At 41.4% G+C, this 26296-nt stretch overlaps 1 protein-coding gene across 1 annotated transcript in view; it reads right to left on the bottom strand.

Annotated features, from left to right (window-relative positions):
* Nucleotides 1-13138: 13138 nt before the first annotated feature.
* LOC146771119 (erythroid membrane-associated protein-like) overlaps nucleotides 13139-26296 on the bottom strand; it is a 94598-nt gene continuing 81440 nt past the window's right edge. Inside the window, exon 7 of the mRNA XM_085640344.1 lies at nucleotides 13139-14785. Coding sequence (XP_085496470.1) covers nucleotides 14244-14785 — 542 coding nt within the window. The 3' untranslated portion in view covers nucleotides 13139-14243. The remainder of the gene's footprint in view (nucleotides 14786-26296) is intronic.

Raw genomic sequence — 26296 nt, 5'->3', positions numbered from 1 at the left:
ATACCAGTGTAGGGTGTCAGAGCACATCACGCACAATACATTATATGTGTGAATCAGTCTATAGCAAATGTTACATAAAACAAGGAGGATTACAAACTGTGGGAGTCACATGTAATTCATACTAGTAGGCAGTATATTTTAAGAGTTTTTGGTCAGCAGAAGCACAAACTCAGGATTTAAAATATAACACAATGGTAGGGGTTGGCTTTATTAATAAGAACCAATTTCTACCCAAATTAACCCTTTTAAATCACATTAGGATAATAGGTAAAAATTTGCCTTGCAGTTTGCATGCCATTCTTTGATGACAGGTCATAGGTCACTCACTGTGCTATATTAGGATCTGACTTATGAATTTCAAGTAACAAAAGTATCTTTGTGACAAAAGCAGGAACGCACAGAGCTATCCACATGAATACAGTTCTGTCATCTGCATGGTACACATTCTTTACAGCCGGCATATTAACCCTCTGTGCTACTTTATGATGAGTAAGAACTGCCACTGGACAAAACTCGTTCTCTCGAGTAGGAACATTAATCACCTATATTATATTGACATTTTTGTTGTTGCCTTAAAACTGTCTTATACACAGGGAACTCTGCGGTGGGTGCTTTTAAACCCATAAGTGATTTCTTAACACAGTACTCCTCACTCCCTTTCCAGGTCCGGCTGCACTGGTTACACCGCCCTAAAGCAGGCTCTCTAGTAAACTATTTAGTTGGAAGCAAACTTTAAATGGATTCTCCTCTGTCCAGAATGGTTTCAATTAATGGTCAAATATTCGGCCAACGAACTTCCAGGTTAAAAACTTGCTGAGCCAAACTAGGCCACACAGCCACACGGAATGTGGATTTAAACAGAAAAGTTATCCATGAAGCGACACAAACCCTGAAGGGCTGGGGCGTGGTTTAGGCGCCGTAAGGAATGGCCGCCTTCCTACGATGCTCCGGGAGCCCGTGAAGTGACGGGACTTCTCCGGGCGTTTATGCTGCTTCTCCGGACACGACGCTGCACACGAGCGCGTCGGAAATGCTCCTCCACATGCTGTTGGTGAAGCGGAGGCGCGGGGTGAGCTAATCTGCATACTTTCGGCATTTTTCCTTCAAACGCGGCTCGTTATTGAGTAGCGGCCGCCATTTTGAGAGCCTGCAGTCCCGCGTTTGCATTACCTTCGTCTGCCACTTCGCTCTAAAATGAAATGGAGCTTAAATAAAGACTACATCTTTAATATTTCTCTCAGATATTACATTTCCTGCACCGTTTTGAAGCATTAAATATTTTTTGGCTTTATGGAGACTTTTTTGTATATCTCCTCAGCATAGACATTAATGGACTCCATTTTAGCTTCGCAGCTTCTATTTCTTCACTGTTTTGTTTGCCCTAGGTTGCACTTTCACCAGCATTATTGTTAACTCTAGGATTATAACTTTGAGCAAGGATTTTGTCTTGGTGCACGCCAACTGAATTTCTTTTTTCTCCTCACCTTTGAGACGTCATTTTGGAACCTTGTGCCTGCCTGCTAATATCCTCCTTACTCACGACTGTGGTAATGATGGCTCGCTCTAACCGCAGCAATTCTCATCATATTAATGATAATTGTGTACCGCCAGAAGACATCAACCCTTTTAGTGTATTGCAGGATAATATGGACGACACAGTTACTGACTCTATTGAGTAAAAAATTCTTCTCCTAGTTCTTCTCGCTCAAACACTAAATCTAATTCCAAAATACCTTCCACATCAGGAAAGCGAGTAAAGGCGAATCCTCCATCTCCCACTAATACCTCTTCGTCCGTATCCATGGAACTCCTCCTTGATGAGATACGTTCACTTAAACCTTATATGGCCGAAACGAATGCTCGTCTTCAACGTCTGGAGGATAGCTGGTCTCATACTGAACAACAAGTTGCGGATCTTGAGGGGAAAGTGACTGCTATGCAAATAATCTCTGACCAGGTGCCAGGAATACACAGAGAAATACAATCTCTTAAACAACAGGTTGAGAATTTGGAAAACCGAAATAGATGGGACAACCTGCGTATTTATGGCCTGGCGGAAGGCCTTGAAGGTTCCGATCCTACGCTTCTCGGTCTCCCGAGTTCTCCTCCCTTGAATATCCAACGAGCTCATCGCTTAGATCAGCTTTCTCGTTCTGCCAACTTCTCTTCGACGAAACCTAGAGGTGTCATTTTGTACTTCCTAGAGTATACGGACTTGCTCAAAGTTATCCTAGCTGCCAAACAAAAAGGGAAAATCACACGGCATGGCTCTAATCTCTTTTTTGCTCAGGATTACGCTAAAGTCACTGCTGATCGTCGCAAACATTTTTGGGACATGAGACCTGCTCTTCGTTCCTTGAATGCGCGATATGGACTGTTTCACCCTTGTCTCTTTAAAGTGACTTATAACAACAAAACAACAAACTATGAAGATCCTACGATCCTTCAGCAATTTCTCACCTCTTGCAGAGAGGAATCTATGGACACTCCACGATCATAACTTGAATTAATTGTCTCATGATGTTTTGTTTAATTTTTGTTATATGTATTTTTCGTTTTTGCTGTAGTTGTGACATTCTGAATTTCCCTCCTAATGTTTTTCCTTTTCTTGTTATCAGGTGCAGTCTGGTGACCCTTTCTGGTGTTTGCCCTTGTGGTCTATTGCCCAGCGGATGTGCCTCCTTTGTCGCGCCCTTTTGGAGTTTCTCGTTTGGTGCGCCATTTCCCTTATGTGGTTCCTCCATCCCCATCCTCATGGTTCTTTTGTGGTATGTCTTTTTGACATTTGTATGCTTTTTCACATACTGTTTGATCTGTTTTGTTTTCCTACTCTGTTTTCTTTCCTTCTTTTTGTCTTCCCCCACATTCTCTCTTCCTTCTTATCTCTCCTTTCTCTTTTCTTTGTTTTTCTTTATGCTTATTTTTGATGATGACCTCTTTTTTCTAACCTCTTACTTATTTTTATCCTGGATTTCTTATTCTCCCTTATGTTGTTCTAATGTCTATTATTTTTTTGACATTACAGTTACTTTTCTCAGTATTCATATGTTAATGCTTCGTTTTAATGCCCTTCAAGTGCATATTTGTCCTTATTTTCAACGATTCTTTAGCAAATTTTTTAATGTCTGCATTCCAATGTTCTAATCAAGTTTTGCTGGTTTAATTTAGAGTTGTTACATGGAACGTTAAGGGAATAAATAATCCTATAAAAAGATAACGTATATTAACCCATTTGGCTAAATTAAATGCGGATATAGCTTTGATTCAAGAAACACACTTATCTGACGCTGAGGCTTCTAAACTGAAGAGAGGTTGGGTTGGTAATGTTTTTTCTTCTCAAGCCCTAGGCAAGAAAAATGGAGTGTCTATTTTATGTCATAAAAAATATCAGTTATCAATTATCCATCAAGAATGTGATCTAGAAGGTCGCTGGATAATAGTTAAGTTATGCATTAATCAAATACCCTTAGTCCTTTTTAATACCTATGCACCAGTCACACTTGACAATAACTTTTGGCCCCATATTTCCGAGAATAACTTTTGGCCCCATATTTCCGAGAAACTCCTTTTGTTGGATGATGATTATATTATCTTTGGGGGTGATTGCAACTAAGTTTTTGACCCCATTTTGGACAGACATTCTTCCGTTAGATTTTCCAACACCAAAATGCACTCCCAATTTACTTCCACTATACGACGCAAGGCCTTGGTTGATATTTGGAGACTTTGTAATCCTGATACCCAAGAATATAGCTTTGATTCCCCCTCACATCACTCGCAATCTCGCATAGATTACCTTTTTCTCAGTAAGTCCCTATCCCAACAAGTTTCCCATTCCGAAATTGGTTCCATTTTAATTTCAGATCATGCCCCGGTTTTCGTTGATTTTGATTTGTTGCCCTCTGCTCCACATTCTCGCAGATGGCGTTTTAACAATATTTTACTGTCTGACCCCAGCTTTACAAGTCAATTCAATTCCTTTGCTTCTGAATTCTTCTCTCTTAATTCTGTCCCTACTTCTTCTCCTGTCATAGTTTGGGATTCCTTTAAAGCGGCTGCCAGAGGTTTTATTATAAATTTTGTCTCTTACAAGAGGAAATCCTCTCAGGCCAGAACTTCTCAAATGTTAGCAGAAATTAAAAAACTTGAATATATTTATTATCATTCGAATTCAGATTCTTCTTTAACAAAACTTATCGATGCAAAAATCAAGTTTAATAAATCTTCTACTGAAGCCGCATCTACCTATCTTTTAAAGAGTAGTGCTCGTTATTATGGTGGTCAAAATAAAATGGGGAAATTACTGGCAAATTATTTGAAAATACGAAGAGACCGGACTAAAATAGAATCCATTCAGAACAATGCTGGCATTTCTTTATTCAAAGATTCCGATATTTTAAAGGAGTTTGTTTCTTTTGATCAAACTTTATACTCTCCTGAACAACAACCGTCCTTAGCCAATCTTTCCACTTATTTTCGGAATCTTCCTCCCCCTTTATCTCACAATATTGACTTTTCCTCTTTAGAGGGGACTATCACTCTGTCAGAAATCACACATGCAATTTCAGTATTAAAACGGGGGAAGGCCCCGGGCCCTGATGGCTTTACTTTTGAATTTTATGCTCACTTTGCTAATATACTTCTTCCTCACCTTCTATTACTTTTCAACTCTTTTATCACTAACGGCACTTCTTCTGGCACCTTCCAGGAGGCCATGATTTGTTTAATTCCCAAAGACAATAAAGACCCCTCTTTCTGTAAAAATTATTGTCCCATCTCCTTAGTTAATCTTGATTATAAATGTTTTGCGAAAATTCTTGCTCTTCGTATTGACCCCATCTTACCTCTTTTATTTGGATCAGAACAATCAGGCTTTGAAAAAGGTCGTTTATCCACTGATAATTCTAGAGTCTTTTTTAATATTCTTAGTAAAGCCTCCTCTCTCCCTTATCCCATAGCCCCCATTGCGTTAGACGCTGAGAAAGCATTTGACAGGATTGGTTGGGATTTTATGTTCCAAGCACTTAAGTGGATAGGGTTCCCCCCAAAATTAATTTCTCTTATTTCATTATTGTATTCAGGTCCTAAAGCTTCTATTTTTGTTAATGGTAGTGTCTCGGATTATTTCCCTCTTCTGAGAGGAGTACGTCAAGGATGTCCGCTTTCTCCTTTTTTATTTATAATTGCTTTAGAACCTTTTTGAACTAAACTTAGGCAGGATCCTCAAATTACCGGTTGTCAGTTCGGTACTTCCCATGTTAAATTATCTGTATATGCGGATGACATTCTCCTATATTTCTCTAATCCTTCTACACCCATTCCGGCCTTTCTGAAACAAGTTGATTCCTTTTCTCAATTATCTGGCTATCGTCTTAATTCTGATAAGTGCGAAGTACTTCACCTGAACGTGTTATGCCTTAAACAGGATTTCATCTCTACCGGTTTTTCTTGGCAAACTTCCAAGATAAAATATTTAGGCTTGGGGTTTTCTTCAAACATTCCAGAAACACTTAAACTTAAATTTGACCATGTAATTAAAACTTTATCTGACTCCATTGATCGCTGGCACCCGCTTTTCCTGTCTTGGTGGGGTCGACTTGATTCCATTAAGATGATGCTCTCTCCCATAATTTTGTATATTATTTCTATGATCCCTCTACGTATTCCTGCACTCTATTTAAAAAAAATGGATACTTTATTAATGAAATTTCTCTGGAAAAATAAAATACCCCGAATAGCCTTATCCTCTCTAAAGAAGGACAAATATTCTGGCGGTCTCAAGTTTCCTGATTTCAAACAATATCATCATGCGTTTTCATTAAAACAATCCTCTCGCTGGCTATCTCCCGTGTGGTTGACTATTGAAAGACATTTTTTATCACCCTTTAATTTTAATGAATCTCTTGCCTTTACTAAAAATATTTCTCTACTACGGACTCCAGTCATCTCTCACACTTGTAAAATTCTTGCTCCATTGCTACCCTCCTCTTTTCCTTCCTTTTCTTCACTGGATCAGCAGCCCCTTTGGCACAATAGTCTTTTACGTATCAATAATCGTTCCCCTTACTGGAGAGTTTGGAGAAACAAAGGTTTGCTTTGGATGTCACAATTAGTATTAAATAACACTCCTTTGTCCTTTTCAGAGCTTCAAACACAATTTTTCTTACCTTCTTCTTGTAAAGTTCAATATGATCATTTATATCCTGTGCTCTGCCAATATCTTCTTTCCTTACCAATGACTTCCACCCCGTCATCCAAATGTTCCTTGCTTTACCCCTTATTATCTGGTTCTTCCTCTGCCTCATCTATCTATAAAGGTTTGTCTTCTTCCTCTGACAGGAACAAATCAAAGGCTGAATTGGCTTGGGAAAGGGAGTTTTTGGTTTGTTGGACAATCCCTTTCTGGGATAAATTGTGGCTCAAAATTCATAAAACGTCCAGAGCTGCTAATACTTCTCAATCCCTTTTCTTTGTGTATCAGCGTATTTTATACACTCCCGCAAAATTATCCTCCTTTATTGCGGATGTCACTCCTACCTGTTGGTCCTGCCCTTGTACAAATGCTGATTTATTTCATATGCTTTTTAACTGCTCTCCTGTAAAATGTTTTTGGCAATTAGTTTGGTCCCAAATCAACAACATTTTTAAAACAAATGTCCCTTTTTCCCCCTCTAATATTTTTCTAGGCTCTCTATCACCACATTGCTCTCAATCACCCTCTCACTTTAAATTGGTTGATTTATTATTAGCAATAGCTTTTCATTTAATCACTTCTAACTGGAAACAAGCTGATAAAATCACCTTTAGGGCTTGGTGGAATGCAGTTTGCTTTCATCATCCACTCGATACCAATTTTGTCACTCCTGTCTCTGTCTCCATCAAAAGAGATCTTTTATGGCTCCCTATATCCTCTTACTTAACTTCTATTGTTCCACCCAAGACTCCGCTCGTCCAAACTGCTGATGAAGTTCGGAAGCCTCCATGATGCATTTTGTTGTCTTTCATTTATTTTAGATTATATTTTCGATAATTTCCCTGTTATGCTTTTTTACTACTTATTCGCTTTAATAACATTGTCTTTTCTACATGCAGACATTGATAATATGTACTGTTATTCCTTGAATATTATGATATTGTTATGGTCATATTAGTTTTTTTCCATCCATTGTTTCTCTCATCCCCCGTTCCTCCCCCTCTTTCCTTCTCCCCCCCCATGAAATACTTTCTTGACCTTTATTATTATTCATATGCATTATGTTTCTTAGTATTTTGCTGTTTTTCTTCCTTTTTTGTATTATATTAATTTTCTGCTAAATATTTAAACTAAAAAAAAAAAAAAAAAAACTGTAGTATTTAGTATGCTATTCAAACCCTGAAGGGCTAGGGCATTAAATAGCAAAGCAAAGTATCTTACAACTTACCAGCTCACATCTCTAACAGCGGACCTAGTTTATGATTCACAGTTTACTTTGGTTATTTTGCTCAAGTTTATTAGTGTATTTTTGCATCAATTCTGCTCCTTGCATATTAGTGAGGTCCCTTAGCAAGATCAATGGGACGGGTTGGACAAAAGCACCAAATTGTGTGTTGAATTTTGTTTGGTCGTATGCTAGTAATTTTTGGTAGGATCCACACAATCAGTACTCATGGGTCCTGTCAGGTGACACGTTTAAAAAAAATCGGGCGGTGAAAAAGGAACATCTTAAACTTATTTAATTCTACTGTGTAAAATAAACTTTAAAATAATTAAGATTAGCACTTTAAAATCTGCAAATGTGTTTTGTGTTTAATAAACTTTCCTAAAAAAATCCTTTTGTGAGCTCAGTTTCTGATGCAATTGCACTTGCAAAGTTCAGTGCAGGTACACAGTGTCTTCTTGCAAGCACACTTGCCTGTGCAGCCAGCTGCAGCTTTGCAGCCACACTTGACAAGTACACCACATGCCTTAGATGCCACTGGTAGTGCTGTCCACACTGGGATCCAGCACTGACTGTCACTGTCCATTTTCCACCCCCTTTCCTCTGGAGAGGATAGCTCTCTGCTTGGTAAATAGCTCACCTTGTATGTTCAGGAAGAGCAGACTGTGTTGGTGAGATGGCTTCCATTGTCTTGTTTTGCTGACAAAACATTTCTCTGCAGCCTTCATTCACTGACTCCAGTTGGCTTGTTCTCTAGTACGGTGAAGCGTTCAAGAATTCGGAAGCTGTCACTCTGGCTGCCCGCTCCTATGAATGGATTCATGGCAATGTTAGCAAAGGCTCCTGTAACTTCCAGATAAGACTTCAAGGCCATCCATGCCGATTTCTTTCCTTCTCCAAGGAATGCCTAGATAGTGTACCAGCCAGTGAAGCTGTGAAACACCGGCTACGCTGTGGAATTCTCCTTTCCAGAGGTTTGAGCAATGATATTAATGTGGATGTAGGAAAAGTTCCTCCCCGCACTGAATGCTATCCAGATATTGGCCTTGGGACACAAGTCTTGTAGCTGGTGAAACTTTCCTGTCAGAATCACTATGACATCGGTGTCCACAGTGTAGAAAAAACAAGACACATAGCCTTGCTGCAGGGCAGTTGTACATACCAGTATTGTGGTTACAGACTGGCATCAATAGGTTATTGCCTCTGACCAGAATGTCGTCTCCATATGTTGGCACTACTTTGTTGCCAGGGGGGAATTCACTGCTCTTCTCGGCAAAAGAACGTGAACAACTCCTGTTTGTTGTCTGCATCACACAAGACATTTTGCCACTGTCTTGGAATCTTATTTTAACTTGCAATCTTTCTTTGCGTTCCTTTCCCTCTTTTCTCCCTGAGAAAGTATTTGATGTTACCTTTTTACATACCGGTCCCAGACAATGTACACCCTTAACGAGCTATTAAGCTGCTGCACTATGTATGGTATGAAAACATGAATGGCATAGTCTTCAAAAGTCCAAAAGGTTCTCCATGTTGCGTATATAGCTAGGGAACCTGTGGGCATAATTCTGATTGTCTAAGGCAAAGAACCTTGAGACCAGGGCTTTTAGTGATGGTAGATACAAAACAAAGTCAGCTTCTAAATGAGCTCTGACAAGGAGGCGGCTAAGGAGTTCAAGCCTTAAGATGGTATCCCAGTGCTGGAATGTTGGTCTCTTTGTGACCACTTCCTGCCTCCATGCTTCTTCTGTTTCCTCAGTGTCTGGGGACTGTGGTGTAAGAAATGAATCTCTCTGAAGTTTCTTCAGAACAGCAGCACATACCTGGTGTGCATATTTCGCCCTGTTGATATGTGAGCAACTGAGACAGAATCGGCTGTTCCTGACAAGGCAAGCCCTGCTTGTGTTTAAATCAAAAAGAAGAAGGTGTTTGGCATTAAAGTCAATCATGCCACGTATATCGAGGAATCTGACTCTGAATGGGGAGTGGGCTTTGATCATGCTAGGCAGCGTGGCAGAAGTCATAATAGTTTGCCGGAATCCTATTAAATGTCTGGCGGCAATAACAATGAGTGCCTATGTCTAGATGGAAACATAGGACAGAAGACTCAGTGTCCGGAGTCAGTTATATGAATTGCAACTCCAGATTAAGGAAGATATACCACGCACTATCAGTGTTCTCTTCTGGAAGAACTTGTCATTCTGCTATGACAATCTAAAAATGATTGGCCACCAGATCTTGTTATGGATTGACCATGGGGAGAAACAGTAATTTTATCTTCTGTTTCCAACCTTATTTCAGAATCAGAATCATTCAGAATCAGTAAAATACACAAACGCCAAAGAGTGCAGCGCTCCGGCATTATATCAAAACCACATGGATTGGGATAATGGGTCCCCTTACCACATTATACCTGTGAGGTCCAGCCCACAACCACAAAGACAATACCCAAGCCCCATTAAACATGAGGCCAAAAAACAAGTTAGAAATGGGGTCTCTAGTCAGCAGTCGGTATGCACCCTGGCTAAGTAGGGACCCTCACTTTAGTTAGGGTAAGTAAACTATACACTAAAAGTTTGCCTGTGTTCACCCTCCAGTAGCTAGGCACAGAGCAGTCAGGATAAACTACAGAGGCAATGCGTAAAGTATTTGTCCACACGCTGTAACAGTGAAAACACCACAGAAAGACTTCACATTAGTTTAGCAAACTAGCTAATATTTATCTGATTAAAACATGACCAAAACAATTAAAATCCAACATACACAACTAAAGATATGAATTTTGCAAGAATAACTTAAAAATACAGTTCGTTCCTTGAAATCGTTAGTGCCACCCGAGGCTATCACAGCATCGTGACCAAAAAATCCATCAGTTCAGTGCGACTGCGATTGAGTCGTGGGTCGGATAAGGCTTCGGGGATGACCCTCAAACACTTCCTTGGAAGTTAAAAAGGCAATGGGGACTTGTGATGAAATGCGGAGGTGAGGCATCGGGATATGTCGGTTCCTAAAGTCTTTGCAGAAGTCGTCGAGTTCTTGAAGTCACATGCGTTTCAGATCGATCTCCATGATATCGGGGTCAGGAGAACTCGCGTTGGCAGGGCCAGGGCTGCAAAGTCTTCACAGTCAATGAGTCATGCTCTTTACGAGCTATGACCATGGCTTTGGGGCAGGCAGCGACGGGGCATCTGTGCTGAAGCACTGCCGTCAGCAGGCCTGGGGCTGCGATGTCGTCAAGGCGATGAATCGTGTTCTCTTACGGGTGGTGCTCTCGGCTTTGGTATGGGCAGCGGTATCAATGACGGGTCGAAGTGATGTCATCAGTGAGACCGGGACTATGATGTTGTTGTGGTTGATGCGTCATGCTACTCATGAGCGGTGACCACAGCTTTGGTGCAGGCAGCGGCTTCGATGACTGCGTCAGGATTGCTTTTCTTGGTGTTTCAGCACAATCACACAGTTCCAAGGGCTCAGAACTGGTTTGGGCGTCTCTTGGCAACTCAGGACTTACAGCAGAAGAGTCCAAGTGCTGGAAACAAGATGTGGATGAAGTCTTTGATATACCTGAGACTTTCAACATGAGGCATACTCAACTCAAGCCCTTAGAGAAACTTGGAAAGCAGGACGTAGAAAGCAAAGTGCAGTCCTTTCACTGCCAAAGACAGAAGCAGGCCAACACAGCAAAGTGACCGTTCCTCCTGACAGCAATCCAGCTCTTCTTCTTGGCAGAATATCCTCAGTCCAGAAGTATTCCAAGTTATGGTATCAGAGGTACAGTATTTATACCCATTTTGCCCTTTGAAGTAGTCAAACTTCAAAGGAAAGTATTTGTAGTTCACAAGACCCTCCCTTACCCTGGCTCCAGATTCACTTCCTGGGGGCAGGAAATCCTTTGTGTGAGGACAGGTACAGCCCTATTCAAGTGCAGGTATCAGCTCCTCCCATCACTCTAGCTCATGAAGGCTCATCAGGATATACGGAGCACACCTCAGCTCCTGTTTGGTGCGACTGTCTAGAGTGAATTCACAAAGCCCAACTGTCATCCAACCCAGACATGCATTCTAGAGACAGGCAGAGGCACAGAATGGTTAAGCAATAAAATGCACACTTTCTAAAAGTAGCATTTGCAGACTTGCAATTTAAAAAACAACTTCACTAAAAGGTGACACCAAAATAATTCCTATCAGCTCCCAAAGGGATTTTACACTTGAGATATTTCAAGGCAAACCCTATGTTAACCTATAGGGGAGATAGGCCATGCCGTAGTGAAATAAGAATGTAAGAGTTTTTCACTACCAGGACATGTAAAACTTAAATGTACATGTCTTACCTTTTAGGTACACTGCACCATGTCCTTGGGGCTACGTAAGGCCTACCTTAGGGGTGACTTACATATAACTAAAGGGAAGGTTTTTGCATGGCGAGTAGTTTAACTTGCCAGGTTGAAATAGCAATTTAGAACTGCACAGACAGACTCTGCAATGGCAGCCTTGAGCCATGATTAAGGGGCTACTGAGTGAGTGGCACAATCAGTGCTGCAGGTCCACTAGTAGCATTTAATGTACAGGCCCTTGGCACATATAGTACACTGTTCTAGGGACTTACTGGTAAATGAAATGTGCCAGTCATTAAGGAACCAATTGTGAGTACATTTTAGACAGAGAGAACTTGAAAGTTATCACTGTCTAGCAGTGGTAAAGTGCCTAGACTCCCCATCTTCCCCTCCCACCTCTGCACAAAGCATATTCTCTGCCCAGGGGCAACCAACATAGGTAGATTCAGAGCACTTCCTGAACCTCAGTGGAATATATACACTGAATGACTGTGGCAGCCAACTCTGTCACTTCGAAGGTCCCACCTTTCATGGCCTACTTCTCAAGAGCAGCAATGTTTGCTGCAGCAGGAAGCCTCTGGCCCTTCACCATCAGAAGACTAGAACCAAAGGTTAGAGAAAGTAAAATTAGCCCAGAACACCAACCATTGAGCCTCAGAGCCACACTCCTCTTTGAGCTTTTTATTCAAGCACATGTCTGGAGTGAAAAAAACACGTCTGTGATACGAGGACTGTACAACAAACCAAGGAAAGTGCGAGAGCAGGAAGAACCAATGGTAAACTTAGAGCAAAAGTTTAAGTTTAGATTAAAGTCTAACTTTCCTAGAAGTAAAGTGCGAGTAGTGCGGAAACAGGGTTATCAGAAATTTGCATCTTTGCACATACCTGCCTTATACAGTGTGTACTACCATAATACTTAAGATTAAATATCAACCTGCACTTATGTCAACTCCACTTTATGAACTACCAACATATCGTTAAAGCCGCAGATGTGCCTCTCTTGACTATATGTTGGTTATTGTGAAATCCATATACACGACCTTGATATTTTAACAAACAACACTATATAATGGTAATCTAGCTGTAAAAGAAATGTGAGTGCTTTACAAGAGTCATGAGCAGTACAACTAGGTAGGGATCAGAGACAGAAGAGGGGACCGGTGAGAGAAAACCCAGCGCTAGGAGTGGTGGAGGAGAAGTAGTGTAGAATAAAGGAGTGGCACCGGAGAACTGTGGGGAGAAAACTGATGTAAAGGCAATCACAGGTGAGAGAAGAAAGGAAACACATAACATAATAAAGTAAAGGAAGATAAATTACAGCGAGATGTACAGGTAGTGAAACCAAGTCAGTGAGAGACAAAATGTAACCTTTCATATTTTTTTTAATCAGTTTTTATTAAATGTTGCATATACATTGCAGAAGTGCCATAATCATCTTCATAAGCAGTGGAATGCAATACAAATGCAGTATGTCTACTTGACAAATGTTACGGGTGTAGTCGAGCAGAGTACAATAGTTGGATCCCTTTCTGCTAGGGGAGGCCAAGCAGGAAGGATTACAATCAAGATCATAGCATCGTGGCTGCTCATAAGTAATAAAAGTCTTTCTGCAGTGAAATATCCGATGAATAGGCAAAAGAATAGAAAAAAAGGAAAAACAGATTTAACGCTTGAACCTTTGAACGTGCCCGCACGTTTCCTATCGTGCAAGTAAGTGACTGTCTACTACAGGTCAAAATGTAACCTTTCATGTTGTCATTTCTAGGGGGGTCATGCCCTGCAAAAATATACTCCTGACAACAAGCCTAATTTTAGCAAATGATGGGAGTAAATTCACTACTGAAAAGTTGATCATCCAACATTTCGAACATGTTAATTTTTCCATATGCAACCTCTACATGATATCAATACCAGCTGACAATTAAGTTTTTTGATACAATAATATTAAAACTGATAATAGAAAACAAAGGTATAACTGGCGTCCATTCTACTGAGTTGTTGTAATTAGTATCCAGAAACATTTCTAATCAAAAAACACAAATATAATAGGGGTAAAAATTTCGTTTTTTAGTTCTCCCTGTTACTGGACAGGATCATGGAGGGAGGGATTCAATGACCAAGGCTCCTGCCACGTGTGGGCAGCATCCTCGCTCACAGCCATGTCCCTGGTCGGGGAGGGATGCACATTCCACTGCACTTGCTGGCCAGTGCTCAGCCACAAGCAAGTACAAAGGGGATACACTTATCCATGCACGGCCATGCTTCTGAAACAAATTCCTTTGCTCCTCTTCAGCATAGTGGAGGATTGAGATGCAAACAGAGGTGGATACAGAAACTACGCTTCTGTTCTAATGTGAAATCTAGCAGCTTAAACAGTGCGTAGAAACTAATGGCTGTATGTGGTGGGGGCATTGGATGCAAGTGCGCTGATTACAATTGGGAATTTGTAGTGAGTGCCAAAATACATTTTTACCTGGCGCTGTTGAGAGCTACTCTCACTCTGGTGTCACCGGCAGGATCCGCAGCACCTCCGCATTCCTCCATTCCCTGTTAGCCTCTGGACTGAAGAAGGGCCGCAGAGTGGGGGGAAAGGAGGCCCCGGAGAAGGTGAACAGTAGAGACCGGTGATCCACATGGTACACCGAGAGCCTGCCCGCCTCATAGTCCAGGAAGAGACCCACAGCCCTGAGGGGCGCACGTGGGGTCAGGAGGGTGGAGGGGTCAGTGAGAGCTTTGTATTCACCATCTCTGAGAGACACTGTCCAGTATCCATTTTCAGGTGATGGTTCGAGTTCCCCCACCCTGCTCACAGCCTCGTCACACACCCCCAGGGTCAAGTTAGTCTTGTCCTCTCCTTCCACCTCCCAGTAATGCCTCCCGGAGCTCAGCCTCTGTGTCCCTAGGACATCAGAAAATGTTGTAAATCTCTGAGGGGAGAAGGGCACAATCTCTTCTATGTCTCTGTGTCTCACGCTCCTGCGGTCCTGAGACAGGACGAGGCTCCGATGAGCGGTGTCCGGATCCAGGGTCACCGCAGCTGCAGGAGAGAGAGAAGAGATGAGAGCTCAGAGAGCACCCGTCCACAATAAACACATCACTCATACTCAGCCGGTCGCTGCAGCAAGAGAGCTTCATTCAATCCTCGCTCGAGTGGCATCATTTCCATGTCAGCAGCACCCCGTTCAATCACAGTAATCATAACAATGTATCACCAATGTCACAGTTTTATTCCAAGACGCACTTCGTAGTGCAGTACTGTAGTCTGTAAGTAACAGGTTATTATGCTTCTGTTCACAACTGAATCAAGAGGGGAGTGTGGACCCCTGAGCTGGAAGGTTTGGGAACAGGAGCTCTGAGCTACTGGCTTTCATCAAATGTTTAACACTTGAAGCAGAAAACCATCTGACTGATAACATTCTGCTGCGGGGATCCCTGCAGGGCTCAGTGGTGCTCATTTTAACCCATAAAAATGTCCTGTGCTCTACTTACTGGGCAGCTCAGCTCCTGATAATTACCAACTGGCTCTTTGGCAACTGACTTGACCCAGCTCATCGCCTGGAATTAGATGAATTCAGGGAGAAGAGGGCACACCACTACCTATGCACTACCAGGCTGATAGCAAGCCTTCCGGAAGTGACGCTTGGGCCTAGCGAGACGCAGCGACAAACTAGAAGTTATGTAACACCCACACAGGAGAAGCCACTTTGTTTGGGACACTGGTTTGGGAGGTGGGGTGGGGGGAGATCCCTGAGCAGGGCCTGAGATTTCATAAAATGGGACATTATAAGGAGATCCAAGCCGGATAATGTATGGGTGGGATCCCATATGCAATCTCAGGGGAGTATACGAGTTGCCGATTCCCAGTTTTATAGTTTTTTGCGAAGCATGCTGGCCCCACTAAGTGGCCGCGTGGACCCCTCCCTGAATTTAGCCCACTCGAGGCCCGAATGGTGTTCGAAACCACTCATGAAAAGGGGACCCCTGAAGTTATATGTAGGTAGAGAGGCAGGGGAAAGACTGCCAATAAAGCACAAATAGAATACTCTATCTATATCATTTAGAATATGCTATGTGTCATCTATTTAGAGGTTTAGAGATATACATAGAGGAAACATATTCAACAGCGCCAACGCGCTTTTCGATGAAACATCCTTTCTTTGGGTATCACCTTCTTCACGGCATATGGTGCATATAGACAGAGAAGGCAATGGGACCTGTCAAGAGCAAAATATGATTTATACAAATTAATCGCTACACATATATGGTTATTATTAGTGCAGTAAGTATAGCTTTGATTCAGTGAATACAATAAATACGTTTCATACTCTCTAGGAAGCAATGGTCAGTAGCACAGAGGGTCAAAATCTATGACAATATAAATTAAAAAAATATAACAAAAATCAAGAAGAACAACTGTACACTAGGATAGGGACAGAATAAAAAAGAAATCAAAGTAAAAATGCAAAGAGAAATAAAGATGAAGACAGAAGCATTCAAATCGAAGCGAGTTGATGGGCCATATCAATAACCCAAAAACGTTTATACATCCAAATATCCTCCCAAAGGATGTGACTACCCAAGTTTGAATCACGGTAGCCCAAAAGTACATCAGAACAATTATCCCAGCGTTGACATAGGGGTGCAGAAGTTCTCGGCAAGGAACGGGTATACACGTTCCTGGGAGAAAAGTCTAATATCTTTTCTGAGTTTCTCAGTCTTTCTTTTGAGTAAATACTCACAGAAGGAATCCAATTCAAGTGAGATTTCCTCCAATTTCTTTTTACCCTCTTCTACACTATTGGACTGCTTAAGGTTCCCCTCTAATTCCTGGATTTCTTTGTTAAGTAACTGTACAACCTCTCTGGCTGTCTCAATAATGAGGATCATCCAGTCCCTGGAACATCTATTGGAAATGAGTGCCCATTTTTCCAGGAACTGTCTGATTTCCACAAATAGGCCAGGAATATTTTTCACTCTGAGGCCGATAGGGAAAGTGCCGGATTTTAAATACTCGAGCATGAAGTTGGTATGAGACTCGGTACGTTTTGTTTTTTTCTTTAAAGTAAACAGCTTAGTCCATTCCTCGTTGAGGCCTTTGGATAAAGTGAACGGCCTATCGCCATCGGAAGACTGACCTAATAAGCGAGCAAATTCTTCCTCAGTGAAACCAAAGGTTTTTATACTATCCATGGGAAGATACAGATTCAAAATTTCAGAATGACAAAATAAGAACGAAGAAAGATAGAAAAAAAATTGAAAAACAGTAACACGTATGCAGAAGTCTCATAAAGGAGACCAATAGGTCACATGACAACCCCACAGCTCAAGGGCTGTGAAAGTACAACCACTCATGAAAAGGGTACCCCTGAAGTTACATGTAGGTAGAGAGGCAGGGGAAAGACAGCCAATAAAGCACAAATAGAATACTCTACCTATACCATTTAGAATATGCTATGCGTCATCTATTTAGTTGACCACTCTGGCTAGACTACAAACTCAATTATTCACATCATCTAGGATAATCTGAACATTGCTTTATTTCTTATTTTTAGTCTTTCTCAATACAAATATATTAATATATTCACAAATAAATATCCTATCTAAAAGGTTGCAGAAACATCAGATCTCATTGCAAAACCTTCCACTTGTAACATGCATACAATTTCATGCTCAAACATCCTCGCACAGACCACAGATACATACATGACATTTATGTCAAGAAGCATAATATGCACCAAGTCCCCTCAATGTATATACCAATAATGTACAAGCAACTTTACCAACTCAGATTTTCATGACATCACAGTACATAGATAGATAGGATATTTATTTGTGAATAGTCCACGATGGAGAGGTAGCCAAGCCATGTTTGGAAAGAGGAGAGAAGTAAGTATACACTTGTTTGTAGGTTTAGTTTGAGATGATTGAGAGCCCTCTAATGCTGAATTTTCTGAAATGCTGCATAGGGAGGAGATCTTTACATATAATTCTGTCATTGACAAATTAGTGGTATGATCTGCCTGTAGGGTAATGTCAAAACTAAAACCCTGAGGACCAATTTGTATGAGAAACATGGCCAAGAAAGAGGCTAACTTTTAGGTGCTGTGAGTGATTTATCCAAGAAGAGGAAAACAAACTCAAGATGGTACTATGTAGACATATGAAATCTTTTAGTGTCCAAGTAGAGACTTATAATTGACCATACTAATGCTGCAACATTTCTATGAAGACCAATAAACATGGGCCACCATTAAAATATAGAGAAGAAATAGTTTCTTTACTGCAACCTGGTCATAAGTCAGATGGAAACTTATCCAGCCGGTTATTTTCCAATAGGATAAAATTACTTGAGTCGTCAAGAAACTCTCCCGGGCTTCGGAAAGAATTTACGCCCTGACACTGTATAACTTCTTTGTTTTAGATACTCTGGGTTTTCAGTTATTTTTTAATAGAGCATCAAATAGCCTGCTTTATAGAAGTCAGGAATTGGTCGAGTAAGGGTCCAGATAATTACTTATGTATTTTAAAAGTATATCAGGAAAGGGATCAGCTGATGGTTTGACAGTTTGAGATGGTGTTAGTGTTAATCCATTTAAAGACAACCAGTTGGATGAGGATGTTCTGTGAAACAGCGTATGTAGATGTTTGTGACAGGGTATATGTAGTGACAATTTTCTGGTGAAAAAAATTGAGCAAATTCTTTACATTTCACCTCTAGTTCGTATGGGAGAAGGAGGAGTAATGGTAGGTTTTAATCAATTTGACGAAAGTCCAAGAGAAAAATCCCATTTTGGAACAACAGAGTTTCTATCCACACATTCACAGCTCTACCCAATCTCTCACCAGGATAAGGCACCGAAAATCATCCCCAAACCAAACTTCAGTGTATTTTATTAAAATTCATAAGTCATATGGCTTCACACAGTCAGAAGTTCATAAAACACAAAAATTAAAACAGTTAAAAATCTCCAAAAAGATACCAATACAATAAATGTACACATAAAACAATACACACACAACAATGCAAGACAACGGGAGATTCAGTAAGAAAAATTATTGTTTTCTTATCAGCAGGAAAAAGGAGACATATGATCAAGATCAGCTATTTTCCTAGTTGGTAATGTCAACATTCCATAATTCGGAAAACAGGTGTCGGTACAATCTATATTCTCCCTCCTATGTATGCGTCGACGCGTTTCGGTGGGAATCAGGAAATAAACGACCACCTTCTTAAGGACAAATATTCTATTCTCCCATACAGTCAATATACAATCTTATATATAGGACGTGTTTGAATGATGGCTACTAAAGGGATCTCAGCCTCCTCCTCATGCCTCATCAAAGTCACTCAGTAGAGTCGCATACCAGTTGGTTGACCCATCAATCTGTCATCCTGTGTATTGATAGTTCACTAGGTACAGGTATTGGTGGTAAAGTAATCTTTCCTGACTCGATGAATTGATTAGTTATTATTCCTTGAGCAGAGACGTAGTATGTGGGAGACTCTTTTCTTCCCTCACAGATAAAAGCACGATAGTCCAATTCCTAAATGCTTTCAACAGCGCGTATGCGTCGTATACCATCTCCGGGTCCCAACGTGTCGACCAAATCAATTATCAATTTGAGACTTGATAAAACAGCATATATTGTTTTTATGTTAAGACATAATTTTTGCAGGACAAACTGATGTGTTTTGTTTCCATATCCTTTTCGTAACTCTAAAGGATTCTTTTTCTTCAGTCAAATGGACAGTGAAAAATTATGTGGAAACTATGCCATTCAGTCTTTTTGCCTTAGGAGAGGCTAAACCATTCTATCATTGGAGTGCAAATTTGATGATATGATATAAAAAAAAAAACTATAAAGCGCACATATACCTGAATGCGTCTTGGCGCTGCAACTATTCAATTAAATACTCAGGGCCCAAACTGTGTAACTCTTTGTAGGTGATGCACAGGGCCTTGAAGGTAATACACTGCTTGATAGGTAGCCATTGTATCCTTCTTAAGGGTTAGCAAGTCAATTTATAAAATAGCACCCTATTCAATGCAAATATGGCAAATATATAGAAAGATTTTTAGTCCTTAAGCATTCCTTTCAAAATCAAGAGTCCAAAAACCATTTGGCGTGTTGAGTAGCTTGTTTAACTTCGTCTTGATACAGTTAAACATTCAGTACAGTTGTACTGAAAAATTGCAGATGTTTCCACTGGTAAGTAGTTTTTTCACTTCTTCTTGATACAGTCAAATATTCAGTACATTTGGTCCGGTACTGAAAAATTACAGATGATTCAGCCGACACATGTTTTGTCCAACCTTTGGACTTTTTCAAGGCTATATCTAAAATAATTTATTTTCCTGGAGGTATAATAGTGAAAAGTGGGAGGCAAAATGCTTCCGGTTATTAGGCCAAATATAGCTGGAACAGAACGAGCTGTTGTCAATGTGATTTTTCAGAATTAGAAAAAGGTGTATTCGCTAAACAACATAACAGTTCATCCTTAAATACGGTCTGATGGGGGGAGCCAGAGAGCCCACGGCAAGATGGCCGCACATTAGCGCAGTTCCGCGGGCTGGGTTCTCACTATCTGGAACAAATCCGCTTCAACACCAGTGACCATTAAGAAAAACTATGCGCAGGAAAACAGGACCTCAGTGAATAGGGGTGTACCAACCCACCACATTAGTACCCAAAATCCCAAACCGACTAGCTATAGTGTCTCATACGTTCTCCAATTATCATGAAGCTACAAATCATTTTTTTTATCAATATTACCATTATTGCTTATTGAAATAGAACTGTCTCTGTAATAACAAAGTCATTCCAAACGAGTTATTATGAAGGAGGTGGTAAGTTCATCAAGGTGTGTGATCTGAGGAATGCAATTCCCTCTAACAGATCATCCCTATCATTGGTAGAAAAAGGGGATGCCATCCAATTAATTAAGTCGAAGGAACAAACATGCTCCTCATAATCTGATGCCTCTAAAAGCAGAAGTGGGCAACTTGCGTGATATTCGATGAAACTCCGTTGCAGGACGTTCTGCGCAACCGCACAGACATTCCATTCAGCCAATACTCCAAGTGCAGCCGCACGCGCCATACGGCCATCCCCAGAACAAGCCTGGTCATGAGTCTCTGAGGAACATATCAACTGGTTAAAATCAAGGACTGGACATGATGTGTTGGAGAGGCGTATATCCATTGCCCAACAGAAGGGCATCGCTTACAGTAAAACACTGGTTGCATGCAAGTAAAATAGGCAAAGCGAAAAGTTAATCCATAACTGACGCCCAGCGTGGCTAATGGCAAGCATCCAAAAACTTGTTGAATGCGATCACGGTACAGTTGCAGTTGGCCTGGTCTGTGCAGTACCACAAGATGAGCAGCCATTACGCAACAGGAACAGGAGAAGCAGGATTTCAGCACCTAATACCAATACTAAGGGGAACCCTCCGAAGACACTGGAAAAAATAGAATGAATAAAAGCCGTTATTACTCCAAATATCGTCTGAAAAGAAGTCACAAGGCCAGATCCCAAACGTTTAAAAAAATGTAGAAGGCCTTTAGTGTCAGACGCATTAAATATTTGGTGTATAAACTCTCCAAAATGCAGTGGGAGGTTAGTGTTCAGAAGGGACTGTATCTCACTAGAAGTCCTAGCCACCTGTAACTCGAAGGTCTCTCAGGCCGAAGTGAGAGCCACCTCTTGTTGGAATAATAGCGCTTTGAGCCTGCTCAGCTTGTTGAAATCAGTTTTCAAATTAGGAATGGAATGCTAAATTGAACTATCTAGACTACCATGTGAGGGTGGAAAAAGCACATTGCTACAACAAGTTACGTACTGGGAAACTGTTACTAAATACAGAACTCCTGCTCGAAATCACAGCAGTCTTGGTTGTTTAAAATAAGATAGCTGGCATTCATAAGCAGGTAAAAGCGGGAATTATTGACGGTACTGGGGTCCCTTTTATAAAACAATCAAGATTGGGCACCGAAACGTTACAAGCCCCGTGCAACTTAACATGTTTGCAAACCAGTCCTCCCCTGTAAGAAAAACTTCCTTACCCTCCCTCTGACAACTGTAAGTGAAAGGTAGGGACCACAATTCATGTAGAAATGCACTACCCAGTGGTTCAAAACGGCCAATCGAAAAATGTTGCATGCATGATTTAAACTTAAACAGCAAAAAAGGGAGAGAGATAACCCTATGAATTAACCAAACAACAGGGTCCACTTACACTACCCAGAACGGCAAGGGCTCCAATTGTTCAATATGCAAAAGTGTATATGCAGCATCTTTCATGGACATAAATCATTGTTTATCAGTCAGATTAAATGGCAAACAAAAAGCAGTGGCATTCAATTAATCCCAAGGTATTTTTCCCATTTTAAGAGTTTGCAATGTCCATGCAAATTGCATAACAGATCTTAACTGATTTTGACCATGATATAACACAGAGACATCACTTTGAACAGTATCAATAACAGATAAAACAATATTATCCAACGTATAAATGTGTGAGGAAAGTGTGTTGATGATGTTGTCTACTACGACAAAAACCTTTTAAAAATTGGCTTGATCAATTTGGCACAGACGAAAAGCAGCTTCAATCTACGAAAGCTTCCATATTTCATTGTAGGTGGCATAAAGAAATCGCTTAGCTCTAGGGTTCCTAGGTCCTAAGATGAAATCAGACAGAATGATGTCATGCGACAACAGAGAAAGATGTTGTTTTACAGATGCCAGCGTGGAATGTTCCAACCATTGTTGGCATAATTTACCCACCGAATATGCAGTGACCGAATGTGTAAGGGTATATAGAGGATCAGGTCTAGTCTGAATGAAACCAGGCGTAACATTATTAAAACGCAATTGGCATGCATTTGTATTAGTTTGCCACACCAACCACCCGGTAGAATCAATTTCAGAGACATTGAAAGTGTCATTTCGCAACAAAGCCTACAATGCCTTAATAGTATAATTTGTCTGAGAGCGCCAATCGTCATACTCCGCTAGGGACGGAATGGATGGAGTATTTACATTTTTGACAGTTGGTAGGCCAAAACAAGTGGTTTGGTACACTGTATCATTTAAAAATAACATTTGAGCTGGGATCAGGCAGGCACGATGTAAAGCTTCAGCTCCCTGAACCTGCCAAGGCATCGTGCCCCAGATTGATTTTAACTCAATGGTCTCTTTTCAATGATCACAGCCCTGTGTAGCCAATTTAGTTCTAAACAACTTAGCGTAAATCAATCAATCATGTCACTTGTAAAGAGCACTACTTAACTGTGAGGGTCTCAAGGCGCCGGGGGACGGGTGGTGCTGCTACTGCTCGAAGAGCCTGGTCTTGAGGAGTCTTCTGAAGGCCTGCAGGTCTTGGGTCTGCCGTAGGTGGGTTGGGAGGGTGTTCCAGGTCTTGGCGGCGAGGTGGGAGAAGGATCTGCCACCGGCAGTTGTTCTTTAGATGCAGAGGACTGCGGCGCGGGTGAGGCTGGCGGAGCTGGCGGGTGGGGGTGTAGAAGCTGAGTCGTCTGTTGAGGTATGCTGGTCCGGTGTTGTGGAGTGCTTTGTGTGCGTGGATGAGGAGCTTGAAGGTTATCCTCTTGTTGACGGGGAGCCAGTGCAGGCCTCTCAGGTGGGATGTGATGTGGCTGCGGCGAGGGATGTCGAGCATCAGACGTGCAGAGGCGTTCTGGATGCGTTGAAGCCGTCTCAGGAGTTTGGCCGAGGTTCCTGCGCAGAGGGAGTTTCCGTAGTCCAACCTGCTGGTGACGAGGGCCTGGGTGACCGTTATTCTCGTTTCGGTGGCGATCCACCTGTAGATCCTGCAGAGCATGCGGAGGGTGTTGAAGCAGGAGGAGGAGACGGCGTTGACTGTAGGAGAGTAGGATCTGCTTCACATGGGTACCCCCACTTTTTGCTGGTGTTTCACTGTTTTTCGACCTTAGTCTGGCTGTGGCCCTGCTAATCAGGACCACAGCCTAGCTGCTTCCTCTCCAAAATGGTTTCCATGTACATTAGGTACATATCTAATTGGATTCTGGAGTGCCTTGGCATTCCTTCAGCTATAAACCATGTCACTATTATTAAGGGAAATCCCTCCCTAATTATCTTTTCTTTAAAGGGCTATACCATGTCTGACTCTGACTCAGACGAGGCTTCTGCCCCTACTCCTAACATAGACAACGAAGCCCTGCAAAAAATATCCTTCATAAGGAAATGAGGTCCTGCATGTTTGAGACCTTAAGTCAGATCATGTCCTCTAAAAGGTCACTCCTCGATGAGGATGAAATCACAGAAATTCCAAACCCCTACTCTGACAACATCACTGAATTAAGGGGTAAAAGACTTAAGAAAACTAAAAACATTGATAATAGCAATATAGGAGGTCCTAGCACCTCATCAATTCAGGGAGGTCTTAGCACCTCAACTACTAATGGAGGTCCTCGCACCTCGAACTCCCAAGGTGTCCCTAGCAGCACAACTTATCTGGGTGTCCTTAGCGGCACAAAACATCTGGGTGTCCCTAGCGGCACAAAATATCATAATGCTCTTTACAATATGGGAGATAACAAATCTAATGATATAGAATCCTCAGACACACCTGATGAGTATGTCCTTGATCTTGATGAAGATGATCAAGAATTTTACAATCAAAAAGAGGAACTCCCATCATCCTCTAAAGACATTATATAACATTATATATAAGAAATGTTTCCCCCATTAAATCTGAAACACCCAAGAAGTTCTGAGTGGTTCCCTCAGGACCACGTCGCAAAATTAATTTAAAATGGTTAAGAAACCTCTTAGAAAGGGACACTCGTAACATCCTTAGAGCTGAATGCTCTAGACCTTCTATCGAGGATAAAACCTGCTATACCCCCAACTTGGACCCTGAACTCATTAAATTCCTATTCAAACTTGGACGTGATCCAAGAAAAGGGATGGAAAGATCCCTGAAAGGGTGCCAAGATCGTCTTCTTGACGTACTGGGACCATTAGCTAGAATCCTAGATTCCGCAGAAGACAGCCACATCAATGGCACCCCTCTTTTAAATGTAGTTCCAAGCAGATAAGTTCATTTTCCTTCATTACCATTATTCATTAGGTCTCGCCTGACCCAGCGCATGCGCTGGTCTGGCGAGACTTTTTGAGAGGGCTCCAAAAAGTGCTACCAGGTCAGCCTAGAGCTACAGTGCATGTGAGCGGGCGCACGCGCCACGCTTTTCCGAGATTACTTTCACTTTCGCAGCCGCATTGTTATCTCACTTCTCCCCAAACTGATACTTCTTCTGCCTTCTCTGCTATTTTTCAGCTCTCTACCTCCAGTTCCCCTCTCCCTGTTACACTTTAGCACTTCTCCCCAACACTCATTCACTTACTGCAAATCTATTATGAGCTTGTTCTTTCTGCCACTCACAATTCTTTACATTCTTTCTCACTGTCCCCCTACCCTTCCACTTATTTGTTCTCGCCACCCCTTGCCCTTCCACTGTGTCCCCTTTCTCACATTCTTATGTCATTCTCTCCCGGCCTTTCCTAAAATAATTTACCAAGTACTCTTTCACCCATATTGTTTATTTCACCACTGATTTCTCTCTTTATGTCTCACCCCCCTGGCATAGCCGCATCACTCTCTTGCTTGCCCCCACTCATTTGAAATCTTAGACCTGCATCCCACCTGCCTAAACACCTCTCGGGCTCACTCCATAGTCAGTATCTCAAATGCTATGCATGTCATTCTCACCTTCAGGCTGTCTTTGTCTGCCTTTCCCTGAAATGCTCTTTTCAGTCATTGCTTCACTATTCTTTATTTCTCCGCATATATCTCTTCTCTGTATTTCTCTGCCTGTGTCTTTGATTCTCATCTTCCCGTTTTTAGGGTTCCCATCTCTTTTTATATATCACCCTCTTATTTTACTTCTGCTTCTCTCTTTTCCTTTGCTCTCCTACCTTTTCCCCTTCTGCTCAGAATTGGTAAGAGTACTTAGCTCAAAATTCTAGAATTCTCTTTCATACCAAAGATGCCTCGCACTATGGGTGCAGAACCCACTTTCTTTGAGAATTTCTGGTGTACTGCAATGCCATGAAGGCTCAGATAGAGAGTACGCAGCCTGAAATCAGAATTATTCAAAGGCCCATTAGGCAACAAAAATCTTAAGTGGAACAGACAAAAATTGGGAGGAATAGGAAAATGATCTACGTCAGATTCATAAGGAATTCTGATAGCATCTCCAGGGATAGGAGAAAAACAAACTAAATAAATGAATAGTGTCTCTAATAGATCAGGAAAAGTTTCTCAACAATTGGACAGAGACCTGTGAGGAAAATGAAAAGTCTCTGCCTCACTTCCAAAACCAAGGGTTTTCATACACATTTTACACACAGGTAATAAGCTGAGACTACAAATATAGCATGACATGACTAATGATAATAGATATTGAGCAAATCAGAATGATGATCGTCACAACAAGAACTGCTCACCCATTTCTAAGTCAGATGAATTCTTCCATTAGCTTACACAGCAACAGCACACTCGAGA

Source organism: Triturus cristatus, unplaced genomic scaffold, assembly GCF_964204655.1.
Source record: "Triturus cristatus unplaced genomic scaffold, aTriCri1.1 SCAFFOLD_189, whole genome shotgun sequence".
NCBI classification, from domain to species: Eukaryota; Metazoa; Chordata; class Amphibia; order Caudata; family Salamandridae; genus Triturus; species Triturus cristatus.
Note: the sequence above shows the minus strand (reverse complement) of the source record. Positions and strands in the feature narration are given on the sequence as shown.